The sequence below is a fragment of the Mus caroli genome, chromosome 2 (genome assembly GCF_900094665.2).
Source record: "Mus caroli chromosome 2, CAROLI_EIJ_v1.1, whole genome shotgun sequence".
Lineage (NCBI taxonomy): Eukaryota > Metazoa > Chordata > Mammalia > Rodentia > Muridae > Mus > Mus caroli.
Window position 1 is genome coordinate 36,710,037 of NC_034571.1, and position 27,519 is coordinate 36,737,555.

The 27,519-nt window shown below is 35.7% G+C and overlaps 1 protein-coding gene across 3 annotated transcripts in view; it reads right to left on the bottom strand.

Annotated features, from left to right (window-relative positions):
• The window catches only part of Lrp1b (LDL receptor related protein 1B), a 1,970,757-nt gene that overhangs the window by 389,413 nt on the left and 1,553,825 nt on the right, over nt 1-27,519 (bottom strand). For all 3 annotated transcript variants that reach the window (XM_029472167.1, XM_021181392.2, XM_029472172.1), the window contains exon 42: nt 273-462. In XM_029472167.1, the coding sequence (XP_029328027.1) occupies nt 273-462 (190 nt within the window). The remainder of the gene's footprint in view (nt 1-272; nt 463-27,519) is intronic.

Genomic DNA, 27,519 nt, shown 5'->3' on the forward strand with positions numbered 1-27,519 from the left:
GAGGAAGAGGAAGAGGAAGAAGAAGAAGAAGAAGAAGAAGAAGAAGAAGAAGAAGAAGAAGAAGAAGAAGAAGAAGAAGAAGAAGAAGAAGAAAAGAACAAGAAGAACAACAAGAACAAGAAGAACAAGAGGAAGAGGAGGAGGAGGAGGAAGAAAGACTTATAGGAAGTACTTTTCAAAAAATCTTTATCTTTAAAGCTAGTTCTCTTCAAAGTGCAAACAGTAATCCATTCTCTTTACTATAATGCAGTTATAATAATATAGCCTCTTACTTTTGGCATTCATCTAAAGCTAGCACATGAGGGTGATCATCCTCTGACATGGTGATGACTGCTTCCCTGTCAATCGCTCCGGGCCGAGTTTGGTCTACTGTGTGCCTGGTGATGGACGATGTGCTGGAGCTGGTCCAGTACAGAGTATCCCAGGCTCTGTGATAGGCGAGGCCCTCAACAGAGCCCACATCTGATGGAAGAAAGGAGACAATAAATCACATTTTATTTTAAAAATCCTTCTGACAGAAACAGTATTCAAGATGAGTATAAATACCCTATTTTGTCAACCATTTCTCTATAAATTCTGTGAACTGAAAATGTGATTCAAATGTGATTCGTATAAGTAATATATTAGGACATATAACAAGTTATATTCAAGGTGATATGTGTAAGTATATGAATGTGTATACAGTGGGGAGAAATAGGTATCAAAAAGTTATTGAATACTTATTCATTCAGATATGAAAACCACAAATACGTTATTGCCCTTTGGTATAGGAAAGTGATGGTATTTCATTTTGTGTCATAATTAATTTTAATAAGTACATAGAACATAAAATTTTAAAACATTGTGAAAATCACTAGCCAGAAAGACGACATGGATTTGATGGTGGTGAGTTTTCTGATGTGGCTACAGATCTATACATTTAAAGTATCACCAAATGCATCAGACCAACACTATCATCAAAGCCAAATGGGCATCTGGCTTGCTTCTGTCAGTCATCGTAGACAGTATTTGAATAAGCTAGGCAGCAAGGTGTTTCATCCTGTTTTACTAATCTATTCTAAAACACAATGATTTCAATTGAATTGGTCTCTAACACACACTACAAATGCAAAAAGAGAACCAGAAGTACAGAATTTAACAGGCAAGAGTGATGGGTTGAAAAAAATGTGATCATGGCATCCTGTTGTAGAACCACAACATCCCAATATCTGGACAACAGAAGAAGCAGCTCAGCTGTTCTCAGAATACACCTTAGTGTACAATACAATCCTTACTCTGTTTCTCTTTGTCCTGTGCTCAGTACAACAAAACTTATACTCATGCCACACCCAGATGTAAAATGGCAACGTGAAGTATTGTGCTTTTCTACCCAGAAATCTCACAGAAAAAGTACTGAGTTCTCACAAATATCGGTGGATATTAAGGGTTACTTTCACATTTCACAAGTGTATTTAGAGGTTTCATAAGGGTACAAATAAATGAACAATTAAGAATTTCGAGGCTAGGTTTCTTACATATGATCCATTTGTAGAAACCTGTTTAGATCTTCTACATGAAAAGGAAATATCTAAGAATAAATTAATAGCTGTTGCTGTTGAACACTTTTATCTGCTACAAAACGGAAGCTGTTTTGCACATGTTGTTTTATTTTGTGAGTAAAAATCCTCTAAAAGTTCTATGTTCTTTTTCCACGAAACTGAAGTTTATTGCCAGTGGATTCATACGAATAAAGCAAAATTTTTACTCCAGATCTATCTGTATCCAACTTCTTGTTGTTAATAGTGCCTCCTTTGGGGATGCATGAGAGACATCTGTTCTCAATAGAAACCTACATGGAAACAAATAAATGAGTCGCTGGTTTCAATTTGTGTGCCTCTAGAGAAATTGTGTAACAAGCAATTTGCCATGATAGCCTCCCTTGACACAGGAATCAATCAGCGTAAAATTAGTACAGAAACTTAGGCCAGAGACAATGGAAAGAAGACCAAACAACACATATGAAGAGATCTGTGCAGGTGATTTTCCATTGAATCACATGCTACTTGTTGGGAGTATGTGTTTGATAACTGCTCTTCAGGTATTAATTACAAACCTCTTGCTATATTACTGCATTTATATAATTTTATATCATTGATAAATATACTAACCATTATTGGTAATGTTTTTTTCATTACAGACTTTTACCATATATGGGGAAAATGAGAAATGGCCCATCTCTGAACAACTCAGAACAAGTTTATTAAACTTCCTTCCTCCTGCATGTCCCTGTGCAGGTGCTTGTCAAGTCCTCTTTCCTCTTTCTCTTGCCAGTTTAAAATAAAAAAAAAAAAAAACAAAAAGAAAAAGAAAAAGAGAGAAAGCATTGCATCTCAAGTGAGAGGAGATATATGGTCCTATTCAAACAAAACCAGACGATGGAAGAACACAGTATGTGTGCTGTTCAAGGACATTCATTTTGAGTTGATAAATATGACAATTTAACTCTGGTCATTTAAATGAGAATGTGCTTGATAGGCCCTGACATTTGAATGCTTAGTCCCCAGTTGTTATTACTGTTTGGGAAAGTTTAGCAAGTGTGGTCTGGTTGGAGTAAGTATATCACTTGGGAAAGACTTTGAGACATATAAACGACCCACCATTTCCAGTTCGCTTCTTGTGCTTTAAGTTTGCTGTTTAAGATGGGAGTCCTCAGCTTTCTGCTCCAGGCACCATACCTCACTACCTGTCCAGGATTCTTAATCCATATGGAAATAACATTAAGGAAAACAAACTCTTCCTTCTCTAATTTATCCTGGTTATATTATTTTATCACAACAATAAAAAATTAATTAATACACTCACAGTTAAACTAACTGGAAAGGGATAGATTTTACAAGGTTTGAGTAATGTATCTCTTCCCCCTGAAGAATATTTCCATACGAAATTGAATTCTGTTAAAATATATAAAGAGAATAAGAAAGTAGAATGAGTTTCCAAATGAAATCTTGTAATGCTTCTCAAAAATTTGGGCATATATATATATATATATATATATATATATATATATATATATACTTGAGCAAAATCATTTGAATATGTAAGAATGTCTTATGCATGTTTTTCAACATTGCAGAGTCATATGGCATGTGTCTATCCACATATGTACATACCTATATGCATTTGAGTATTGAGTTCCCAAAATGTTCCATCAGCCAGCATAAGAAGTTTGAGATACTGATGCTGGTAGGCAATTATATAGTTAGCATAACATTGATATTTATTCTATCACTCAGACTGTAAGTATCAAGTCTAGGAGATTGTAAAAGAGTTATATTTTGTTGGAAATTAAGGTATAGCCGAGAAAAAAATGACAACAAGGCTGTTCCAGTAGGTTCATGTTTCTCACCTCAGTAAATGATTGTGTTTAGGCAGGGTACATAGTAAAAAACACAGCTTCCTCACTACATATACTTCCATCACATAAGTACATAAGTAGTCCTAATCATCTTTGTCCATTTGAGGTATAGCAGTTTGTTTAACAAATAAGGGAGAAGACTTAGTCAATTTTATAAAAGGGAGAGGACTGGACTGCAATTAAATAAATTAATAAGTAATAAAAGAGATCAGAAAATCAGTTTTATGAATATAAATATGTCATATTTGAACACAGTTATATGAAATATAAAAATTAGTTAAATGACTATAACATTACTTCCTATATACCGATATATGTTAGTATATATTAATATATTGTACATTACATACATATATATACATATATGTGTGTATATATATGTAAATATATACATACATACACACACATATATATATATATTTATATGTATATATACAACTTTAAGTATTGTCAAGTGACCTGAAAAAGAATTACAGTTAGCCTCAGTCACCTCTATGGTCTTCCCTGATGTAAATTACAGCCAGAGAGAAATGATGGGTAGGAATACAAGATAAAATGGCAACCACAACTTCTCTAATTCTAGTCAGATTAAAGGTTTTCTGCACTTTCCTTCATTGTAAACACAATGATACTTGTACGTTCCTAATCATTTTACTAGTGTCATTTGTTTGATAAGATCAACGAAACTAGATTCCAAGCATATCAGATACAGTAAAGCTTTTTGTTAACTATCTTTGGAATTGAATCTCATCCAGGTAAAAGTTTAGAAGGATGCTATAAATCTTTGGACTGTCTGTACTTAAAGGATGTTTTAATTTTTATCTTATTTACATTCAATTTAAACTCCAATGATCCTAGAACAATTAAATTATACTTACCTGTATCTCCTTGATTGCCTTACAAGGCCTAAAATTGAGCAAGATTTGAAGTCTAAATGTTTCAATGCTCTGTCAGTAGCCATATTGACTAGCTATTTATCTTATAAATAATTTTTGGTTCTCATCCTGAGAAATAAATATCAAGTAGCTACATAGATATTAGAAGCTTTGGAGACAATTGAGGATAGAACTTCATTTTCTCTGATGACACCAGAAAGGGAGTCATTACGACTCTACTCTTTCTTAGTATTTAACTAACCCAATATGAAAAGGTATAGATATCTGGGCGTTGTTGAGGCTCATTAAGGAAAACCCATTTCTCTTCAGTTCAAATAATAGAATCAGATTATATCTTTAACCTGAGTGAAAACCCAACATTCCACACTGGCTAAAATATTATATATCATTTTCCCCTGTCTTAAGAATTAATCCAATTATGCCTGTCCATGACTCAAGCAGGAGCCAACACCTCTAGAAAGCTGATTCATCTGATAGCATCTAAGCAGATAAGAGAAATAATGTCCCTTATTGTGACAATATGGTTACAATTCTATAACTTCCTCGCTTGGTTGCCCTCAGATCTTAACGACTAAGCCTAGCTGAATTCTTCTACTGTTTACTCCTTTCTTTTCAATTTTTCTTTGGACAATGACACAAATACTAAGTATACATTCCCTGAGTCTTTTGGATTTCTATCTCTTTTTTTTCGTATCTAATGATTTACATACAAATCTTCATTGCTGAATTTGTTAGTTTCTTTGAGTTCTAACTCAAAATTAATAACTTTTCATTAGATATCAGCTAAATTTTAAAGCATGTTTGCCTTAATATTTTGAGTGTTTTTATTTTCACTGAAAATACTCCCACACATATATACACATACTACATACACACACACACACTCACACGTGTGTGTGTGCATATACACATGCACACATACTGTATATATGTGCACAAAAATATATATACATACACTCATGCACGTGCACCCACACATACTTTATTGCTGAATGTGCCTACTTTAATTATCTTTAACTCAAATGCCATGGTTTCTATCCCCATTTTCAATCCCCTCCTTCTGACAGTTGTCAAGATTTACAACTTGCCTGCCCTGTTATTTTTTTCTCTCAAACTAATAAAATGGTCCTAGAGATAACCTCTGTATTCATTTTAAAATTATTTTATCAACAGAAGTAGGAAAACCAAGAGCGGACACTGATCTCTTATTATAGTCACTATGCAAAAATATTTGTGAAAGCATCTAAGCTTTAAAGGAGGGAGAAAAGCTATATCTAACTATGGATGACAAGATCTCACATATACAAAAGTTTGAGTTACCTGGAAGTGGGGGAAAATAGGCTTCTAAATGAGTATCACTATAACAATGTTATGCCATATACAAAGGACATAGAATTGTGAAATAGAATTATGTCCTGAATGTAGAAGGTAAAGTAGAAAACAGTTGGAATAGGCTGTCTTCAACACATCACCATGCCTTCTTCAAGATGACAAAAGTACAGATTGCAAAAGTAATTCCAACCCATGGATTTTCATCTAAATTAAAATTAAAATGTCCATGCTTCAAAATAGAGTAGTTCACAAAATAGTGAATTCAGATTGGAAGGAGGAAACATTCACAAATCATTTACATCACAAAGGACATTTGTACAAAATATATCTAAAAGCTCTTACAGGTCAACAGCAAAGTAGACAATAATTCAGTAGAAAAGTGATCAAAGGCATAATGGACATTTTTTAAGGTAACAAATCAGAGCAGGTGGGCACATGAAAGTGGATCAACATTGCTAGTCACCCAAAAATAAAAAAACAAATCAATAAAAATCATACCTCATATCAACTATGATGGTAGAAACAAAGACAAGATTTCACAAAGCTGTAGAAGAATTAAAAATACCATTTATCAAGATGGCCATTTTTACTATATTAATCCTACCAATCTAGGAGCATGGAAGATTTTTCAATTTTCTGAGATCTTCAATTTCTTTCTTCAGAGACTTGAAGTTCTTGTCATCAAGATATTTCACTTGCTTAGTTAGAGTCTCACCAAGATATTTTATATTATTTGTGACTATTGTGAAATGTGTTATTCCCCTAATTTCTTTTTTTTAAAGATTTATTTATTTATTATATGTAAGTACACTGTAGCTGTTCGCAGATACTCCAGAAAAGGGTATCAGATTTCGTTAGGGATGGTTGTGTGCCACCATGTGGTTGCTGGGATTTGAACTCGGGACCTTCGGAAGAGCAGTCGGCACTCTTAACCACTGAGCCATCTTGCCAGCCCCCCCCCCCCTAATTTCTTTCTAAGCCTGTTTATCCTTTGAATAGAGGAAGGTCACTGACTTGTTTGAGTTAATTTTATATATAGCCACTTTGCTAAAGTTGTTTATCAGGTTTAGGAGTTCTCTGGTGGAATTTTTGGGGTCACTTAAGTATACTATCATATCATCTGCAAATCGTGATATTTTGACTTCTTCCTTTCCAATTTAAATCCCTTTGACCTCCTTTTGTTATCTAATTGGTCTCACTAGGACTTCGAGTACCATGTTGAATAACTTGGGAGAGAGTGGACAGCCTTGTCTAGTCCCTGATGTTAGTGGGATTGCTTCCAGTTTCTCACCATTTACTTTGATGTTGGCTACTGGTTTGTTGATAATTGCTTTTACTTTTACTGGTTTAGGTATGGGCCTCAAATTCCTGATCTTTCCAAGACTTTTATCATGAATGGGTGTTGAATTTTGTCAAATACTTTTTCAGCATCTAATGAAATGATCATGTATTTTTTTCTTTGAGTTAGTTTATGTAGTGGAATAGATTGATGGCTTTTCTTATATTGAATCATCCCTGCATCCCTTGGATGAAGCCTACTTGATCATGATGGATAATCGTTTGATGTGCTCTTGCATTCAGTTTGCAAGGATTTTATTGAGTATTTTTGTATCAATATTTATAAGGGAAATTGGTCTGAAGCTCTCTTTCTTTGTTGGGTTTTTGTGTGGCTTAGGTATCAGAGTAATTGTAGCTTCATAGAATCAATTGGGTAGAGTTCCTTCTGTTTCTATTTTGTGGAATAGTATGAAAAATATTAGTATTAGGTCTTCTTTGAAGGTCTGATAGAATTCTGAACTAAACCCATCTGTTACTGGGCTTTTTCTTTTCTTTTCTTTTCTTTTTTTCTTTTCTTTTTTGTTTTTGTTTTTGTTTTTTTTTTTTGTTTGTTTGTTTGTTTTGGTTGGGAGACTGTTAGTGATTGCTTCTATTTCTTTAGAGGTTATGGGACTGTTTAGATCATTAATCTGACCCTGATTTAACTTTGGTACCTGGTATCTCTCTAGAAAGTTGTCCATTTCATTCAGATTTTCCAGTTTCATTGAATATAGGCTTTTGTAGTAGGATCTGATGATTTTTTTGATTTCTTCAGTTTCTCTAGTTATGTCTCCCTTTTCGTTTCTGATTTTGTTGATTTGGATACTGTTTCTGTGCCCTCTGCTTAGTTTGCCTAAGGATTTATCTATCTTGTTGATTTTCTCAAAGAACCAGCTCCTGGTTTAGTTGTTTCTACTTGGTTGATTTCAGCCCTGAGTTTGATTATTTCCTGACTTCTAATCCTCTTGGGTCTATTTGATTCTTTTTGTTCTAGAGCTTTCAGTTGTGCTGTCAAGCTGCAGTGTATGTTCTTTGTAGTTTCTTTTTGGAGGCACTCAGAGCTATGAGTTTTCTCTTAGCACTTCTAGAGCTAATATCCAATATATACAAAGAATTCAAGAAGTTAGACTCCTGAGAACCAAAACCTATTTAAAATGGGGTACAACCTATTTAAAATGGGGTAAAATGTTCAACATCCTTAGTCATCAGGGAAATGCAAATCATAACAACACTGAGAGTCCACTTCATTCCTGTCAGAATGGCTAAGATCAAAAATTCAGGTGACAGCAGATACTGGCAAGGATATCAAGATAGAGGAACACTCCTCCAATTTTGGTAAGATTGCAAGCTGGTACAACCACTCTGGAAATCAATCTGGCGGTTCCTCAGAAAATTGGCCATAGTACTACCTGAGGACCCACTAATATCCTGGGCATATACCCAGAAGATGCTCCAACATGTAATAAGGACACATGCTCCATTATATTCATGGCAGCCTTATTTAGGATAGTCAGGAATTGAAAAGAACCCAGATATCTCTCAACAGAGGGATGGATACAGAAAATGTGGTACATTTACACAATGGAGTATTACTCAGCTATCAAAAACAATGAATTCATAAAATTCTTAGGCAAATGGATGGAACTAGAAAATATCATCCTAAGTGAGGTGACCCAATCACAAAAGCACACATATGATATGCACTCACTGATAAGTGGATATTAGCCTAGAAGTTCAGAATACCCAAAATATCATTCACAGACCATATGAAGCTCAAGAGGAGCTTCCTCAAGGAGGAAGACCTAAGTGTGGATACTTCCATCAAAATACTCAATGGAGGAGATACAGAGACAACGTGTGAAGCACAAACTGAAGGAATGGCCATCCAGAGACTGTCTCACCTGGTGATCATACCCACATACTGTTACCAAACACAGACCCTAATGTGGATGCTACCAAGTGCTTGCTTATAGCTGTCTCCTGAGAGGCTCTGCCAATGCCTGATAAACATAGAAAGAGGATGCTCACCCCCATCCATTGGACTGAGCACAGGGTCCCCACTGGAGGAGCTAGAGAAAGGACCCATGGAGCTGAAGGGGTTTGCAGCCCCATAGTAGGAACAACAATATGAACCAACTAGTAACTCCTAAGCTCCCAGGGACTAAACCACTAACCAGACTGCTCATAGAGGGACCCATGGATCCAGCCACATATGTAGCAGAGTATGACCTTGTGGGACATCAATGAGAGGAGAGTTCCTTGGTCCTAAGAAGGCTCAATGCCCCAGTGTAGGGAAATGCCAGGACAGGGAGGTGGGAGTGGGTGGGTTACTGAGTGGGGGGGAGGGGAGTTGGAATAGGGGGATTTCGTAGGGAAACAAGGAAAGGGGATAACATTTGAAATGTAAATAAAGAAAATATCTAATAAAAATAAAATAAAATACCATTTGTGTATATTATTTATGGGAACAAGAAACTTTTCAGCCCCACTGTAAAATACGTTGAATATGAAGTCAGTGTATTTCAAGCAATTCCAATAGTATACTCAAGAGAAATAAAAACATGTATCTGTGTACAGTACTGCTCACAGCAGCTCTGCTCATAAGAGCCAAAGGCAGAAATTATCCATACGCCAATCAAATGATGAGCAAGTAAAGAAAGTTTTTTTAAAAAGCAGATACAATGAAATGTTACTAAAGAATAAAATATGAAATACCAGAGTATGGTAAAATACAGAAACGTCTTAAATGTATTATTTTGAAAAAAATGTAGATAAGTTGCCAAAGGGCATACATAATTTTACAATAATATTCAGAATGGGCAAAACTTACAATTAAAATATACTTTTTTTTTTGTCTTGTGGTTAGTAGGCAGAAAATAGGAGGTAAGGTAGAATGTTAAGAAAGTTATTAGCAACAGGGATGTTAGTTTATTAATTGGATTTTAGGTGATTATATTTTCAGAATGGAGGTAGTGAATATACTCCAGCTACTGAACTGTGCACATCAATTAGATGAGTATGTGGAATGTGAGATTCATCTGGATGAACACTCTCTGACTCTTCAGGTTGACTTAGTGAAGCAGATCCCCATGGCCTGAATCTCATTCTGGTCTATCTTTGAGCAATATTTCAATTGTTCTGAGCCCTTATAGTAATTTCAGCTGAGAAACAGTTATCAAAAAGAGTATATCATGCTTATCATTAAAATATATATATATTGGAATGGCAAATAAGGAATCCAGCTTTCTTGTGGAAGAAGGAGCTACTTTCTTTCTCTGGCAGAAGGGGGACCTAAGGTGCCCATTGACATATCATGGGTCATGCCAGACTCAGTGTCCCTAGTCAAATTATAAGAGGGCTACTCTAATTGTAGGCTTGGATCTGATTAAATGGCTTACCTTGGGGTTCATGGTTATATAATTTTAACGGGCTAACGCAGATCTCTCTCTCTCTCTCTCTCTCTCTCTCTCTCTCTCTCCTGCTGTTTTTTATGGAATGTAGCATAGAAATGTTCATCCTCCCCTTGGCCAATTAAAAAACAAACAAAACAAAACCTAGCATTTCTCGATGCCAACATAGACAAAGACCTTAAATATTTAGAATATTCTTCTTCTACAAAAAACAAAAAACAAACAAAAACAAATAAAAAACCAGACTGTAGCTGAGATGGTCTTCCAAAACAGAGGGGAACTGAACCTACATTTCTTCAGCAAGAATGACTGGTTATGGCCTTGGGAGAAACAAGTTGTTTGTACACTAGCAAATATGATAGAATTAGACAGTCTTTGGCAGAAAGAAGAAAGAACCTCCAAGGAAGAAAATACGTAGGCCAAAGAGGGCTGGTTTGAGTCCTGGTTCAGCTATTTATCTTGGGTAATGGCTCTTGTCTCCATCCTATTCAGCTTTTTAACATTCTGCTTATTCTGATAGGGCCTTGCCTCTTAAATGGCCTAATCCAATTTGTTAAATATATACTAATGTTAAACTCCTTGTCCTCAGGACCCAGTATAAATACTTATAGAATCAAGAAACATAACATAAATATGCTAGAATGCCCAAGACAATTGGAGAACATAATGAGAAAAATTTATTTGTTAATCCTCACTCAACATTCAGCTAAAATTAAGGTCAATGTGACCCTCAGGTGGGTGCAACATTTACAGAAACTCAAACTCACCTGGCATTTTTCTTTTTGATAATCAAGGCATTGTGTTCCCCTTCCTGATCAGACAGAAATATCATGGTGACACAACTGTGCCCTAGTCATATTAAAAGTTCACATTTTGTCATGCTTTCTAATACCCACTACAACTATATCCACAGCATGTACCAATCTTGTGGTTATATTTTTATAACCCCCTTGTTCATTCAGCTATAAGCTTCTTTTTTAGACTTGTAGTAACAAGATTATGTGTCCTTGTTTAGAATTGCTTGGTTCAATAAATATTTTGAGAAGGTTAGGCTGACTCCATGATAGGCTTCAAATACCTCAGTTTCCAAGAACCAGGCAAGTCTAGGCAATTCCAGGCAGGCCACAGAAGCTGTCTGCCCCCTGCCTGAGGCAAGGACAATGGGTCAGCAGCAGTTTCTGGACAGCCTCCATAACCTCGTAATGGAATGCCCTTAGAGATAGAGTAAGCCAACCTACCTGGGATTTCCCAATAGTTTTAGATTGGGCCTACAAGGTCACTTGAAGCTCTCTCTATCTTGTTAATGGCAGACCCCAGAATGCTTGACTTATGCAAAATAAAACACTCTGTGTTTACATACTATTTGAGTTGGGGGAGTCAATTTTTGGCAAAGAACATGTCAGGTACAGTACTGACTGTGAGTTTGAATTCAGTTAGGATGACTAAATAAAATCATATCTAAAAAAAAATAAAGGAATGAAGCAAACAAACCATTAAGTCCTACATGTTAGCCAAGGCTCTTGACTCACTTGGTAATTATTTAAACTGAAGCAGGCCTGATGGCACGGACCTATAAATCCAACTACTCTAGAAACTGAGACAAGAGGATCAGTTTTCAACTATTTTCAACACTTATATGACTACAGAGAATGTTCAGACAATGTAGCAAGACTGTCAAAAAATAAAAAAGAGAAAGAAAAATAAAAATTTTGATATATCTATATTTGGGTGACAGAATAGTTAGTGTACATAGTAGTAAAAATATTAGTTCTAAAGTCATAAACATGGATCAAAAATTGCCTTTTTCTCTTGCTACTACTACAGAAATCTCAGAAATAAAAGGAAAGACTAAGTCCTGGATGAACCTCAGACTATCTGGATTTCATGAACAAATGGAGCAAACCGTTGCCACCAATAAAACTGAGAGTAAATGTGTCCAGGATCCAGAAAACAGCATGAATTCCAAGGTGCCTGAAGCCTTGTCATTACCAGGAAAGATAAGAACATTACCTAAGGCATTTAAGGAGAAAACGACAATTAATTCACCTTTCTATGTTCTTGAGAAAGAGTTACCTCTGCTCATTATTAGGTGCAGAATACAATCACCACCTCCAAGTACAAGTCCCATACAATCCCATCAAAGTTGTACTCACAAAGACAGGGAGAGAGGAATGTCCTACCATGTGATGTTAACCACATTAAGACATGGGTATCTGCAGGGTTTTCATATTTATCACATTTTATTGTTGCTTCTCCTGACACACTTTGCTTAAGATGTCTGTGTAAATACATGCTTTATAGTTTTAAATCCCTAAGTAAATAATGGTTGATTTTTTATGAGATAGTGTATCATAGTATTTATGGTGATTTATACGCTGTGTGCATCTATTATGTACAAGAAAAACATAAAAAACTTGGAAATATAGACATGAGTGAGAGGTAGAAATGAGGACTTTGAGAATCCAACACACAGAATTATATGGTGTGTGAAATGAAATCAAGCATTATATGGCGTTCATCACCATTCTCTAGTTATAGACCAGTAATTTCAGGAGTATGTCCTTTGGTGCATCTCAGTTGCCCTTCTTTAAATAATAGATGAGACCTATGCAATTGGACAGAAGACATTAATGAGACCTAACTTGCTACAATCATTCTTAGCTCTTGTAATTCCTAACCCTGAATGTACAAGTGTGCTATAAACTTAACAGATAAGAACCATTACCATGCAGACATCAGCACCACATGTACCTCATACAACCATTAATTTGTTCATTATTTCTTCCTTCTTTCAATTTGTCCTTCCCTTTCAAGACATGTTGTCTTGTGATACCCGTTTTAATTGTCTTTCTATTTCTGTATGCTCTGAATCCAAAGGAAATCCAAAGATTTGCTTCTTTGGTCTTTTCCTATGTTCATTTTTTTTAATGCTTCTCCGATTCAACTTTTGGAACCCTTTGTTCTTGAATTCCAGTTTTTCACTGTCACCTCTTTCCTAGTGCCCTGATCCAGCAACTCCATCTGATTTTGCTTTCTCAATCTTTCCTATTGATTAATTTTGGCAATGTGGCTCAAGCAGAGATGCTGTTGCAGAGATCCTATTCATTGTGTGATAGTGCTTAACATTTTAGAGCTATTTTCTCAGGTGATATAAGACCCTCAATATAAGCTCTCTCTCACATGTGGTTGTAGAATTTATTACTTTTTTGTTATTATATATAGATAACCTAGTCAATATTTACATAACTAAATAATGTATAACTCAGAATGAATGATATTTCTTTTCTAATTCAGTATATCAGTTAGAAAACTAAGTTCAACTTCATGTAATCTTATTGGTAGTTTTAGATGTGTTGGAGGATGATCAACTGTCTGATACTGTGATGAGATATTGTCACCTACAAAGAAATATATAGGGCTATATTTATACTAGGGTGTTTGTGGCCCAACACCAGTGCTTGGACATATTTTCTTTAGAATGTCAGGAATAAGAGTGTGTTCTTAGATTCCAAATCCTCTCCCATTCAAAGGTATTGTGCTTGTGGAAGATATAAAAAAATCCAATAATACATTTGTTTGTATTCATGTATGTTGCATGTGTATGCAAATGTCTTTACTTAAGTGCAGAGGCCAGAGGTCAGTGTCAGGTGTCTTTCTCTATTCTTTAGTTTAATTTGAGACTAGGCTCCCCTACTCCCCCCTTCCCCAACCTGGAACTCACCAATTTGTCAAGACTACCTGTGTTGCCAACTCCCAGTGTGTGCCCTCTATACATTCCAGCCCTGAGAATGAATCATTATTCTCATGTCTTTACATGAATGCTAGTGATGTAATCTTATTATACTTGCATGCCATTCACGTCACTAGCTGAGCCATTGCCCCATCACCCAAACACATCTTTTTTCAGGAGAATTTTTTTTTATTAATCATTCCTATCATTTATATCTCCAATGCTATCCCCCTTCCTGGTTATCTCTCCACAACCACCCCATCCCATCTGTCCTCTCCTCCCTTCACTTTGTCTCTATGAGGGTTCTCCCCCACCCATTCCCACCCTACTGCTCCAGTGCCCCCCAATGCTGGGTCACCATATCTCCACAGGACCAAGGGCCTCATCTCCCACTGATGTCATACAAGGCCACCCTCTCCTACATATGTATCATGGATCCTTCCATGTATAGTCCTTGGTTTGATCGTCTAGTCTGTGGGAGCACTGGGTGGTCCAGCTAGCAGACATTGTTCTTCCTATGGAGTTGCAATCTCCCTCAGCTCCTCTAGTCCTTCTGCTAACTACCTCACCTGGGTCCCTGAGTTCAGGCTGATGGTTAGCTGTGAGCATCCACATCAGCATTAGTCAGGTGCTGGCAGAACCTCCCAAGGATCAGCCACACCAGGTTTCAGGAGAGATTTTTATGATTGTATTAAAAATGTATTGTTTCACTGAATGTGATGTTTGTCTACTTATCTGCCTTTATCTTTGAGAAACTAATACGATTAATAGTTAAGGGATTAATCTTTGATAAAAAAGAATGAATGCAAATATTTAAGCATTTGGAAGCATTCACTATTTAAATGCCCATCTAAGTGTATTTTTGTTGTTAAAATGATGAATCTAATGTCATTATTTATTCTATAATTTATACATTTTATTTATGAATTTTCTATTGTAGTGAAGTAATCTTTCCCAACACAATATTGTCATAATCACAATAATTAGTAGTAGTTGAATGATACTGACAAGTTTTATTTCCCACTGAAATATCTCATCTAAATTTTATAAATATATTCATCTGTAAATTACTATATTAAGTCAGGAAAAAACATAATTAGAAAAGCAATTTTCTGCTCTGGCCTCAGTGACAGAAGATCCACCTAATCCTCGAGAGACAAGAGGCCCCAGATACCAGTGGAGGCCTGGTGGTGTGTGAGTGGGAGGTGGGAACATCCTCTTGGAGACAAGGGGTAGGGGAGGAGGTATGGAGTGGGGAGCAGTAGGGGGTGGGTGGGTGGAGAGCAGACCGGGAGCAGGATGAAGTCTGAACTGTAAAAAAGGATTAAAAAGTAAAAATAAATAAATTATTAAGAAAGTTATTTTCCCTAACCTTAACTGCCTAATAAATTTCATTCAACCCAAATAAATATGATCAAGAAAATAATATTGTATTTCTCCTTTAATTTTTTTCATCTTCCATTTTATTTGGTACACCAGTCAGTGTTTTTAACCCAAACCACCTTACCACGTCGATCTTTTTAAACAAATTTGCTATAATCATGTGTATCAACTTAAATCTAGAATTGCAAATGTTGTATTTGTCAAGTCAAGCCATCATTCATCTAGCAACTCCTGTGGACCAGAAAATGCATATAAAGTCTTTATATAAAAACATGTCAGGCTTTCCTCAGCATTCCTCCTTCCCTTTCATACTCCTACCTGCAATTTTGGAGGCTTGCAGCCATCAAGGACCACCAGCTCTGCCTGTATCCCTGAAATTAGGCTGCTACCCAAGATAACCAGATGCCTAAAGGCATAATGGACTATCATCTCTGCCTGCATCTGAGGGAGCCTGTTGCCACTTGGGAAAACCAGATCTATCAGTAATCCCAGAGGCCTGCTGATATCAGGAACAACCAGGTCTACTGGCAATCACAGATGCCTGCTACATTCAGGGACTACCAGGCCTGCCACAACCAGGGAAAATCAGATGGCTAAAAGCCAGCATAAGAACATAATAAACAAAAGTCAGTGTAATACAACATCAACAGAACACAGCCATTCTACTACAGCAAGCCCTGGATTATTTAACATACATAGAACACAAATAAAACAACCTTAAATGTCTAATCTTATGAAGATAATAGATGCTTGGGAAAAGTACATGAATAAATCCCTTAAATACAGGAAAATACAATCAAACAAATACAGACCTTCAAAGAGTAAATGACTAAATATAAAGGAATACAGGGAAATAGAATGAGACAGGTGAGAGGAATGAATAAAACTCTTCAAAACCGGAATTTAGTAGTAAAAGGAATAAAGAAAACAAAACCCAAGGCAATTCTGGAGATGGAAATCCTAAGAAAGAGAACAGGAATTACAAACACAACATCACCAGCATGATACAAGGAATGGAATAGAGAATCTCAGGCTTAGAAGTTATGATGGATAAAATCAGTACATTAGTTTAAAAAAAAATGACAAGTCTAAACAGTTTCTTACACAAAGCTTCCAGGAAATTTGGAACACTATGAAAGGACAAAGTCTAATAAAATAGGAATAGAAGAGGGAGAAGATTCCCAGAACAAAGGACAGAAAATATCAATAAAATCATAGAAGAAAACTTCCCTAACCTAAAGGAAAACATGGCTTTATACATAGACTAACAGAACACCAAACAGATGGAACCAGAAAAGAAAATCCTTCAAAATACTAAGTCGATAAAACAAGAAAGTATATTAAAAGCTGTAAGGGAAAAAAGCCAAGTACAATATACAATGCCAATATACAATGGCAGATGTATCAGAATTATACCTGACTTCTCAGCAGAAGAGCCTGGGCTGATGCTGTGCAGACCCTAAGAGGCCACAGTAGTCAGTGAAGGTTACTATACCCATTGAAATATTCAATCGCCATAAATGGTAAAAATATGGTATGAAATTACAATTCAAATCTTTGTCTCATATTAATAAAGTAGAAACTCTCATATCTCAAAGTATATAAAATACCAATTTCCTGATTGATATTCATTGAATGCTTGACATAGGTCTTATATATTTGACAAATAAGTTTTAATTTTACATATATTTGTCAAGAAAATTGGCATTATTCTTCATAAAATTAGAGTTCTTTTGAGAAATCTGAATTTGTCTATACTTTGTTTACTTGAACAATATGAGTGTACAGAATTTTACTAAGTAGGCGAACTTTCAAATCATTAATGATTCATTTTATTCTTTAGGTCTAAATAATAAACAAGACATTTTTAGCAGAATATGAAAGAGGATCCAAAGCATGATGTAAGTTTGGGAAGTTCTGTAAAATAAATTCTAAATTATCTTTCTAAAACTCAAAAACTAAAAGTCTAGTTGTCTTTTTGTTAACCTTATAACACTATCTGTTTTAAGAAAAAACTAATTCTTGTTTATTGGAATTTTCTATTTTAAGCACATATTTTAAATATTGATTTACAAAATTTATTAGTTTTGGTATTATTCACAATTCATTAAAAGTGAATTGGAAAAATAGATGTGAAAGATTTGGATATGTACAAAAATTTGTTTTACAAATGTCCATACTACTGGAAAAAAAGTAGATCAAAAAGGGGTAGGGATGAAGTTCACTTAGGGTATCATTATTATAAAGCTTCCTAATGAGAGTACATAGCACATTATATGATGATAAACAGAAACTTCTCAAGTCACATTTATTTCATAAAAGTAAGATGCAAAATGGAGAGACAAATTGGCTGGAGTAAGTAAAGGAAAAACAGCACGAATTTACCATAATAAAAAATGATAGTATTTGCCACGCCATTAGGCATCTTCTTGAGAAAGCTAGAAAACAAAACCTATGTGTTCATGTAGTACTAGAACCAGTTAGAAAAAAATGAGAAATTAGAAGAACACATCTTGCAGTTTTTAAGACAGAACACTGGGAATACCATGTTTAAAATGGGGCTACCATTTAAAGCAGTTTATTTTCAAAACAATATTGTAAGGTATTTTTATTTTAATTGATGAGCAGGAAGCTAAAAGTAATACTCTAGGAGAGTGGCAGAGTTGAATTTTAAAAAAAAAAGTAAGCCGTAATGCCAAAAGTTGTGATAGTGTGAGTTGGGAAGCAATCATTTACTATTTGCCCAATGTTATATGAAGTTATTTAAGTGGAATTTCTTACTGCAATATGCATATAATCAAAAGGCCAGCTGCAGACCTATGACCTGGTTAGAGTACATTTTTACTTGCATCTATGTATGTATACAGATGAGGACATAAAAATCATATTTTTTTTAAATTTTATAAGACATTAAATAATGACAGAAAGATCAAACAGAGATAATGATTGAAGCAATTCTTTGTCTCCATCATGGAAAGATTTGTGACACATTAAGCCAAGTAGTCCTTAAGGCTTGGAGTGTAAGCTAATATTAATCTATTTAATATAATTTGTGTAATCAGCAGACTAAGTTCCATATCAGCATTGTTTATCATATAAAAAGTGACTTAATGACCAGCAGTCCCTAACTGTACTAGGGTGATATGAAGATAAATGAGGGGATTTGTACGTAAAATACTAGAAAGAAGCATTATGGAAATCACTGTTAGCAACAATGTTGAAGGTAATAGATTTTAAGTAAGACAAAGTAACATGCCACCCTTATGTCAGTTTAAAGATTATAGAAGCTTCTGAGGTAAAAGGAAGAAGATATTTAAATTTGAAATAAATGAATATGAAAAAATTTCTCATCACAAAACAAGTTTCCAACAGGTATGCCAGATTTATGGTCTGACAGACAGCTGCTCTGCAACTTCTGTGCAGGTATTTTTAGTCATTATTAGGTTTTCCTATGAATCTTAAGGTGATCACATTTTCATGTAATCAGAAAGTAGACAGCTTTTTCTTCTTTCTTCCATTGCCGTATCTTGCTTATTTTTCCTTGGTTTCTGAGCTCTAATAGTCACACAATAAATCATTTTCACTTTTAAGGTTTATGAATTTAGGCTTTGTACAAAATATTGGTGTATTCTTCAGAGACATTAATGATAATTTAATAAAGATGAACCAAAATCCTGTAACATGAATTGAATAAAGACATTTGTGCATTCAAAGCCCATGAGAGAAAAGACAACTCTTGAGCTGGTTATGTAGATAGAGGGATAATATTTAATGGATTAAGCTGGGTTATTCATGTTGTCAACCAGTGTCACTTATGGAGAAGTACTATAAAAAAGTCTTTGTGTCCCATAATATATAACTACTGGAGAAGTCACCCAGAAGGATTTGGAAAATCAAAGTTTTCCCTTTGCTAAAATTGACAGAAAGTATGCAACTGCCTTCTTACAAGTTTTAAAACCTATCCCCAAATATAGTGGCTCCATAAATTATTTCTTTTTTTTCTAGAATTTTAGTTACTTGGGAGCAGCTAGAGTAAAAAAAGTTAATATTTGCATGATATTCAAATAATTTTATGACAGTATATAACTGTGATCAATCCACTTATCTATTAGGATTTATTGTTAATTTCTTTCTGCTCCTAATCTATACATCACTCTTTATCAACTGCATACATGTATAGTAAAGGCAGTATGAAAACAGTATGATGCTACTCATGGTTCAAGCCATTTTCTATTGGAAAATTGAAATTATTTCTCTTCAGATTATATGTGAAACTACAAACAAGTAGGATTGTTACACTTCATTAAAAATGCACACAGTCTAAGTTTCTGAGTGCTGTAATCACTGAAATTCTACCAAATCTGTATAATCTACAGAACATAGCAAACACCTAATTTTGTAAAATAAAAAATTAATTTTTTTCTATGTAGTAACAATTATACACTATCCATGGGGGTAGAGCTGTAACCAAGAAACAAATCATAGTTCCAATGTTTAGCCTTCAAAACCAGAATAAAAAAGATGACACTTCTTTTTACATATGTGAAAATATTGTATTTTGAAAATCACACAAACAAACAAAAACAAAATGCACAAAGAATTAACTCCTAGGATTAGTTTAACTATATCTTCATTAAACGTTTTAAAACCTTCTTTATATATACAACTCTATAACCTATCATTTTTCTAAGCAGTCTACTTATATTTAATTTAAATTACAGTATTTATACATTATGTATATCTTAGCTAGTTTTTGAATTGCAGGAAATAATGAGTTTGTCATAAAATTCATTTAGACATAGTACTATGGACAAGAATATAATGAAATATTGCTGACATGATGAATTTAGAAATGGAAGGTGCTGGATGCTTAACATCTCCACTAAATTTATTCTACCAATGGCGCTACTGTTTATGATTTTCAGATGAATAGCACACTTAAACGAAGGGAGCATTAATACAATATGATATTAATATACAAATACTCACATTATTCACCTGCCACTGACATTCTGAATTAAATCAGTAATGGGGTGTATAACTGATTAAATATCTACACTACAGAAAGCACCAGCTCCAGATTTAGAGAGGTACTGCCAGACTGATCACATCATTACACTGCCAAATGCCATCTATCACTTTTACTGAACTTAACGAAGATGGATTGCATCCCACAGATGAGATGCAGCCTATAAATACTACCAGGCTGATCTTCATCTGACTTTCCTCCAGAACAGACAAGCAACAAATCAATAATTGAAGAAATCATATTAGAAATTCAATGATATTCAGTGCCCAGAAGAAATCATGGAGGGCAGTACACCATCAAATGGCCTTAACTCAGTGAAACCCACTAAATCCTGTTTTGCCCTAAAACTGTCCTGATTCTTCTTTGCGCATATTTCCTTCAGTGAGTTCAGTGAAGCAAATCCATAACATTAGTCATCACTATCCACTTTTACATTTCAGAATAAGACTTCTTTAGCCCCCCAAAAGTATTTTACAGCAAACATTCTATGTGGTGTGGTCAATATTACCTATTGACTCAAGCTGCATAGCTTGCGGGGTCAATAATGTAAGTTTTAATGTTACTATCTCTAAACACTAAAACAAAATGAATAACATAAAATACATGTAATCAAAGTACTTATATTACAACTTCTTTGTAGATTTAATATCATCTCTCCATTAAACATCTGTCTGATTTTCTGTTTATATCATATTTGGCTTTCATCATTTACCTTTGTGAAAAATTCCTGTAAGTTGCTTCAATATTCCAAGCATTTAAGACCCAAATGCACTCTCTCTCTTCTGTCTTTGACAACATTATGATAACAAATAACAGGTGGTCAGGACTGGATGGCTAAGGAGAGAATGATGTCTCACAAGCTATAAAACAACCAAGGAAATGCTTTAACATCCACACTTACTTCTAAATGAACCATTAGGAAGGACCTTAATTAAGTGTTTATCCTTTCACTGTGTTCCTTAGATAGCCATAAGGCAGGTAATCATTCAGGAAAAGAAGAAAGAACCTAAGTAAATGCTCATAAGATATAATAGAGAAACAGCGAATGAGACAATGGTTTCCATTTTGTTCTGGAAGTCGAGTGGATTTTAGTTTTTTCATCTTTTTTATATTTGATAATCCCCATACATGAACTTTTCATTTCAAGGATCAATTTATTTCTGACAATAGGTTAAGAACTTCCTACATTAAAAAAAAAAAAAAGACCAGCTTCAATTACTATCTATACCTCAGAAAGGATTTTTTCCTTCCTTCTGATTTTAGAGTATACAAAATCAAATATTTAAACAAATGAGAAAATTGGGCATAAATTTAGTTTCAGGATAGGATAACAGGTGTAGTTCTTAAATGTCATCTTGGAACACACTCAGCATTGCGAGCTATAGTAATAAAACAGCATGGTATTAAAAAACAAAACAAAACAAAAACAAACAAAAACCCAACAACAACAAAAACAGGTGGAATGGAGTTGAATTGATGGGAGAGACATCAATCTACACACCTATGGATACCCATCTTTGTTTGTTTGTTTGTTTTAAATAAAGAAGCCAGAAATACACACTGAAAAAAGGCAGTATGTTCAATATATGGTGCTCGACCTATTGGATGGCTGCCTGTGGAAGAAGTCAAATAAATTAATACTTACGACTTCAAACAAAACTCAACTCAAAATGGATCAAAAACTTCTATATAAAACCAGATAGACAGGACAGAAAGTGGGGAATCTTCTTGAATTGATTTGCACAGAAGAATATTTCCTGAAGAGAACACCATTAGCACAAGCATTAAGATCAACAATTAAAAAATGAGACAATTGAGCCGGGCGTGGTGGCGCACGCCTTTAATCCCAGCACTCCGGAGGCAGAGGCAGGCGGATTTCTGAGTTCGAGGCCAGCCTGGTCTACAAAGTGAGTTCCAGGACAGCCAGGGCTATACAGAAAAACCCTGTCTCGAAAAACCAAAAAAAAAAAAAAAAGAGAGACAAAATGAAAAGCCGGAAAAGAACATCATCAACCTGACAAATTGGCAGCACAGAGTGGGGGAAGGGTTTTCATTGTTTGTTTTTGTTTGTTATGTTTTTTGTTTTTAGTTAGTTTTGTTTTTTTAATTACATATCCAAAACAGGACTAATATCTAAAAATATATAAAGAGCTAAAGAAAAACATGAAGGATATCAAAGGGATACAAATTAGGAGATCAAAGGGATACAAATTAGGAGATCAAGGGGTTACAAATTGGAAAGGAAGAAGTCAAAATTTCACTTTTTGCAGATGATATGATAGTATATATAAGTGACCCTAAAAATTCCAGCAGGGAACTCCTAAACCTGATAAACAGCTTCAGTGAAGTAGCTGGATATAAAATTAACTCAAACAAATCAATGGCCTTTCTCTACACAAAAGATAAACAGGCTGAGAAAGAAATTAGGGAAACAACACCCTTCTCAATAGTTACAAATAATATAAAATACCTTGGTGTGACTCTAACTAAGGAAGTGAAAGATCTGTATGATAAGTCTCTGAAGAAAGAAATTAAAGAAGATCTCAGAAGATGGAAAGATCTCCCATGCTCATGGATTGGCAGGATCAATATGGTAAAAATGGCTATCTTGCCAAAAGCAATCTACAGATTCAATGCAATCCCCATCAAAATTCCAACTCAATTCTTCAACGAATTACAAAGGGCTATCTGAAACTTCATCTGGAATAACAAAAATCTAGGATAACAAAAATTCTTCTCAAGGATAAAAAAACCTCTCATGGAATCACCATGCCTGACCTAAAGCTGTACTACAGAGCAATTGTGATAAAAACTGCATGGTACTGGTATAGTGACAGACAAGTTGAACAATGGAATAGAATTGAAGACCCAGAAAGGAAACCACACACCTATGATCACTTGATCTTTGACAAGGGAGCTAAAACCATCCAGTGGGGAAAAGATAGCATTTTCAACAAATGGTGCTGGCACAACTGGCGGTTATCATGTAGAAGAATGCGGAATTGATCCATTCCTATCTCCTTATACTAAGGTCAAATCTAAGTGCATTAAGGAACTCCACATAAAACCAGAGACACTGAAACTTATAGAGGAGAAAGTAGGGAAAAGCCTCGAAGATATGGGCACAGGGGAAAAATTCCTGAATAGAACAGCAATGGCTTGTGCTGTAAGAATGAGAGTTGACAAATGGGACCTCATGAAACTGCAAAGCTTCTGTAAGGCAAAAGACACAGTCAATAAGACAAAAAGGCCACCAACAGATTGGGAAAGGATCTTTACCTATCCTAAATCAGATAGGGGACTAATATCCAATATATATAAAGAACTCAAGAGGGTGGACTCCAGAAAATCAAATAACCCCATTAAAAAATGGGGCTGAGCTAAAAAAGAATTCTCACCTTAGGAATACTGAATGACTGAGAAGCACCTGAAAAAAATATTCAACATCTGTAATCATCAGGGAAATGCAAATCAAAACAAACCTGAGATTCCACCTCACACCAGTCAGAATGGCTAAGATCAAAAATTCAGGTGACANCAGATGCTGGCAAGGATGTGAAGAAAGAGGAACACTCCTCCATTGTTGGTGGGATTGCAAGCTTGTACAACCACTCTGGAAATCAGTCTNGTGNTTCCTCAGAAAATTGGACATAGTACTACCAGAGGATCCTGCAATACCTCTCCTGGGCATATATCCAGAAGATGTTCCAACGGGTAAGAAGGATATATGCTCCACTATGTTCATGGCAGCCTTATTTATAATAGCCAGAAACTGGAAAGAACCCAGATGTCCCTCAACAGAGGAATGGATACAGAAAATGTGGTACATTTACACAAAGGAGTACTACTGAGCTATTAAAAAGAATGAATTTATGAAATTCCTAGGCAAATGGATGGACCTGGAGGACATCATCCTGAGCGAGGTAACCCTATCACAAAAGAACTCACATAATATTTACTCACTGATAAGTGGATATTAGCCCCAAAACTTAGACTACCCAAGATATAAGATACAATTTGCTAAACACATGAAACTCAAGAAGAACGAAGACCAAAGTGTGGGTACTTTGCCCCTTTTTAGAATCAGGAACAAAACACCCATGGAAGGAGTTACAGAGACAAAGTTTGGAGCTGAGATGAAAGGATGGACCATCTAGAGCCTGCCATACCCGGGTATCAGTCCCATAATCAGCTTCNAAACGCTGACACCATTGCATACACTAGCAAGATTTTGCTGAAAGGACCCAGATAGAGCTGTCTCTTGTGAAACTATGCCGGGGCCTATCAAACATATAAGTGGATGCTCACAGTTAGCTATTGGGTAGATCACAGGGCCCCCAATGGAGGAGCTAGAGAAAGCACCCAAGGAGCTAGGGGGGATCTGCAACCCTATAGGTGGAACAAGATTATGAACAAACCAGTACCCCCCAGAGCTCGTGTCTCTAGCTGCATATGTATGAGAAGCTGGCCTAGTTGGCCATCATGGAAAGAGAAGCCCATTGTTTGTGCAAACTTTATATGCCTCAGTACAGCGGAATGCCAGGGCCAAGATGTGGGAGTGGGTGGGTGAGGGAGCATGTGGGGGACTTTTGGGTAGCATTGGAAATTTAGATGAAATAAATACCTAGTTAAAAAAATAGAAAAGAAAAAAAGAGAGAAAAATATGAAAGCTAGATACCAAGAGAACAAATAATCCAACTGAAAATTGTGTACAGAAGTAAACAGAATATTATCAAAAGAAAAAATTCAACTGGTTGAGGAACATTTAAATGTTGGACATCCTTAGTTATCAAAGATGTAACATCCTTGCATCAAGGAAAAGGAAATATAAATTACTTTGAAATTCTATCTTATACCCATCAGAATGGCTGAGATCCCTACCTCAAGTGGGAGCTCCTGCTGGTAAGGATGTATCATAAGATAAGCACTCATGCATTGCTGGTAGGAGAGTAGGGACTTCTACAGACTCCATGGAAATAAGTGTGTGGCACTTCTTCAGGAAGATTTGTTATCAATCACCTTTAAGATCCAGCTTTTCCACTCCAAATAAACACTTATATTTGAGCTTATATCCAAATGACACTTCATCCTACCACAGAAAAACCTGCTCAAACATGTTCATTGCTGCTCTACTCATAATAAAAACAACTTTGATGTCCTTCAACAGAGTAGATAACCATTACAACAACAACAATAACAACAACAAATGTTTAGATAATGGAGTAGTACAAACTGCTTACAGCACTGAAATCATGACATTCACATATAAATAGAATAGGATATATGTGGGAATATAAAAAAAAAGTCAACCTGAGTGAGATAACTCAGACTCAGAAAGAAAAATATGCTAAATACTCACTTATGTTTTGATATTAGTTATTAAGTCAAGGATAAGCAAGCTACAATTTCCACAACGACAGAAATTAGGTACAGAATTATTGAATAATAGAGAGAGCAAAGGCAGATCACCTCTCAAGAAGGGGAAATAGAATAGAAAGTTACAGATGGATGTAAGATGTATAGAAATGGGAGTATCAAGTGGAGACAGCAATGAAAGATGCAATGGCAGAGAAAAGAGGTGAGGGGAGGCTAACATTAAAGGCCATTTGAAGAACACTATGGAAACAATACAGTACAAGCTTCCAAAATAAATACATAAATGAAGAAGATATACATGAATTTGTCAAATAATGGAGAAGACAGAGTCACAACTGGGCATTCCTTGTCACCAAATGGAGCTTCAAGTACCAGCATTATGTTACATCTAATTAAGACCTTGGATAAAAGAATCCCTTGGGAACCCCCAAACAAATAGGCTTTTCCCAAAAGTCTAAGTTTCTCTTCACAAACTGATGGCAAAGCCCCACTACTGAAGACAACACTTAACCAATTCACTGAACAGAGAAGTTGAGCTGCTCCCTACATAGAGCCAACAACCATACTTCCTAGCATTTTTGGTATAGGCCGTTACCCTGTATACTTCTAAAAAAGAAATGCAAACATCAACCCAGCAACAAAACTTTTGACATATGATGCTATCCTTCCTGCAGGATATGCTTGTGTAATTGTGGCATAAATCTAGTGGGAGCAATGAAGAAATAACTGATTTGACTTAAGGTTCACATCACAAGAAGAAACCCATACCTGGCACTGTTTAGATAGTCAAGAAACTCAGACTATATAGCTCAGGGAGCCACAGTAAACAGATGTTCGGAAAAGAAAAAGAAATGTAGCAACAAAATGACACCTAATGTCATGTTAATTATCAGAGAAGCTTCCTCCTATAGCAGGTGCAAATATATATAGAAGTCAATAGACAGAGAAAGACCATGGACCATTCAGCCCTAAATGGGATGTCATTGTTAAATCTCTCTCCTTGGGGTTCATGGAACTCCATGTGGTGTAACCCCCGAATTACTGATACTAGAGAGATTTCAGTTTTGTACAGACACTTTGCTTCTGCATTCCCTGCCAAAGGCTCCCATTCTCCCTCCCTGGGCAGCAAGCATGATATGCAGACAGCTGGTTTCTGTGCTGCATCCTCCTGCAGCAGCCAGGGGCTCCCTCCTCCTTCCCGATCATTAGAATAGCACTACCCATAAAACTCGCCCCTAATGAGGACATTCTGAGGAGACAGCTCAGACATTCTCCTTGCCTCTGTGTCTCACAAAACCAACACTCCTCCTGATAACTCTCCAGGTGCCTGTCCTTGAGACCTCAGAGAAATAACAAGTTCAAGGGACGCCATGAAAAAGGGGAAAGGTAAACAGAGGTCAGGTCACAGACAGTTGCGACTGTCCATAAAATTAGTCCTTGAACAGACATCCATTAACACTCCTCCTGCTTCAGTACTATTCCACCCTCTACTCCCCTTTTCTGTGAATATTCACACTATTCCTAACTATACTGTATATAACCTCAATGCTTTCTGGACTCAGGGTTGCTTGCCAGCATTCATGCAGTGAGTGCTAGGTGGGCAAACCGAGTTTAAGCTTGAAACAATAAAAGACTCTTTTGCAAGTTGCAGC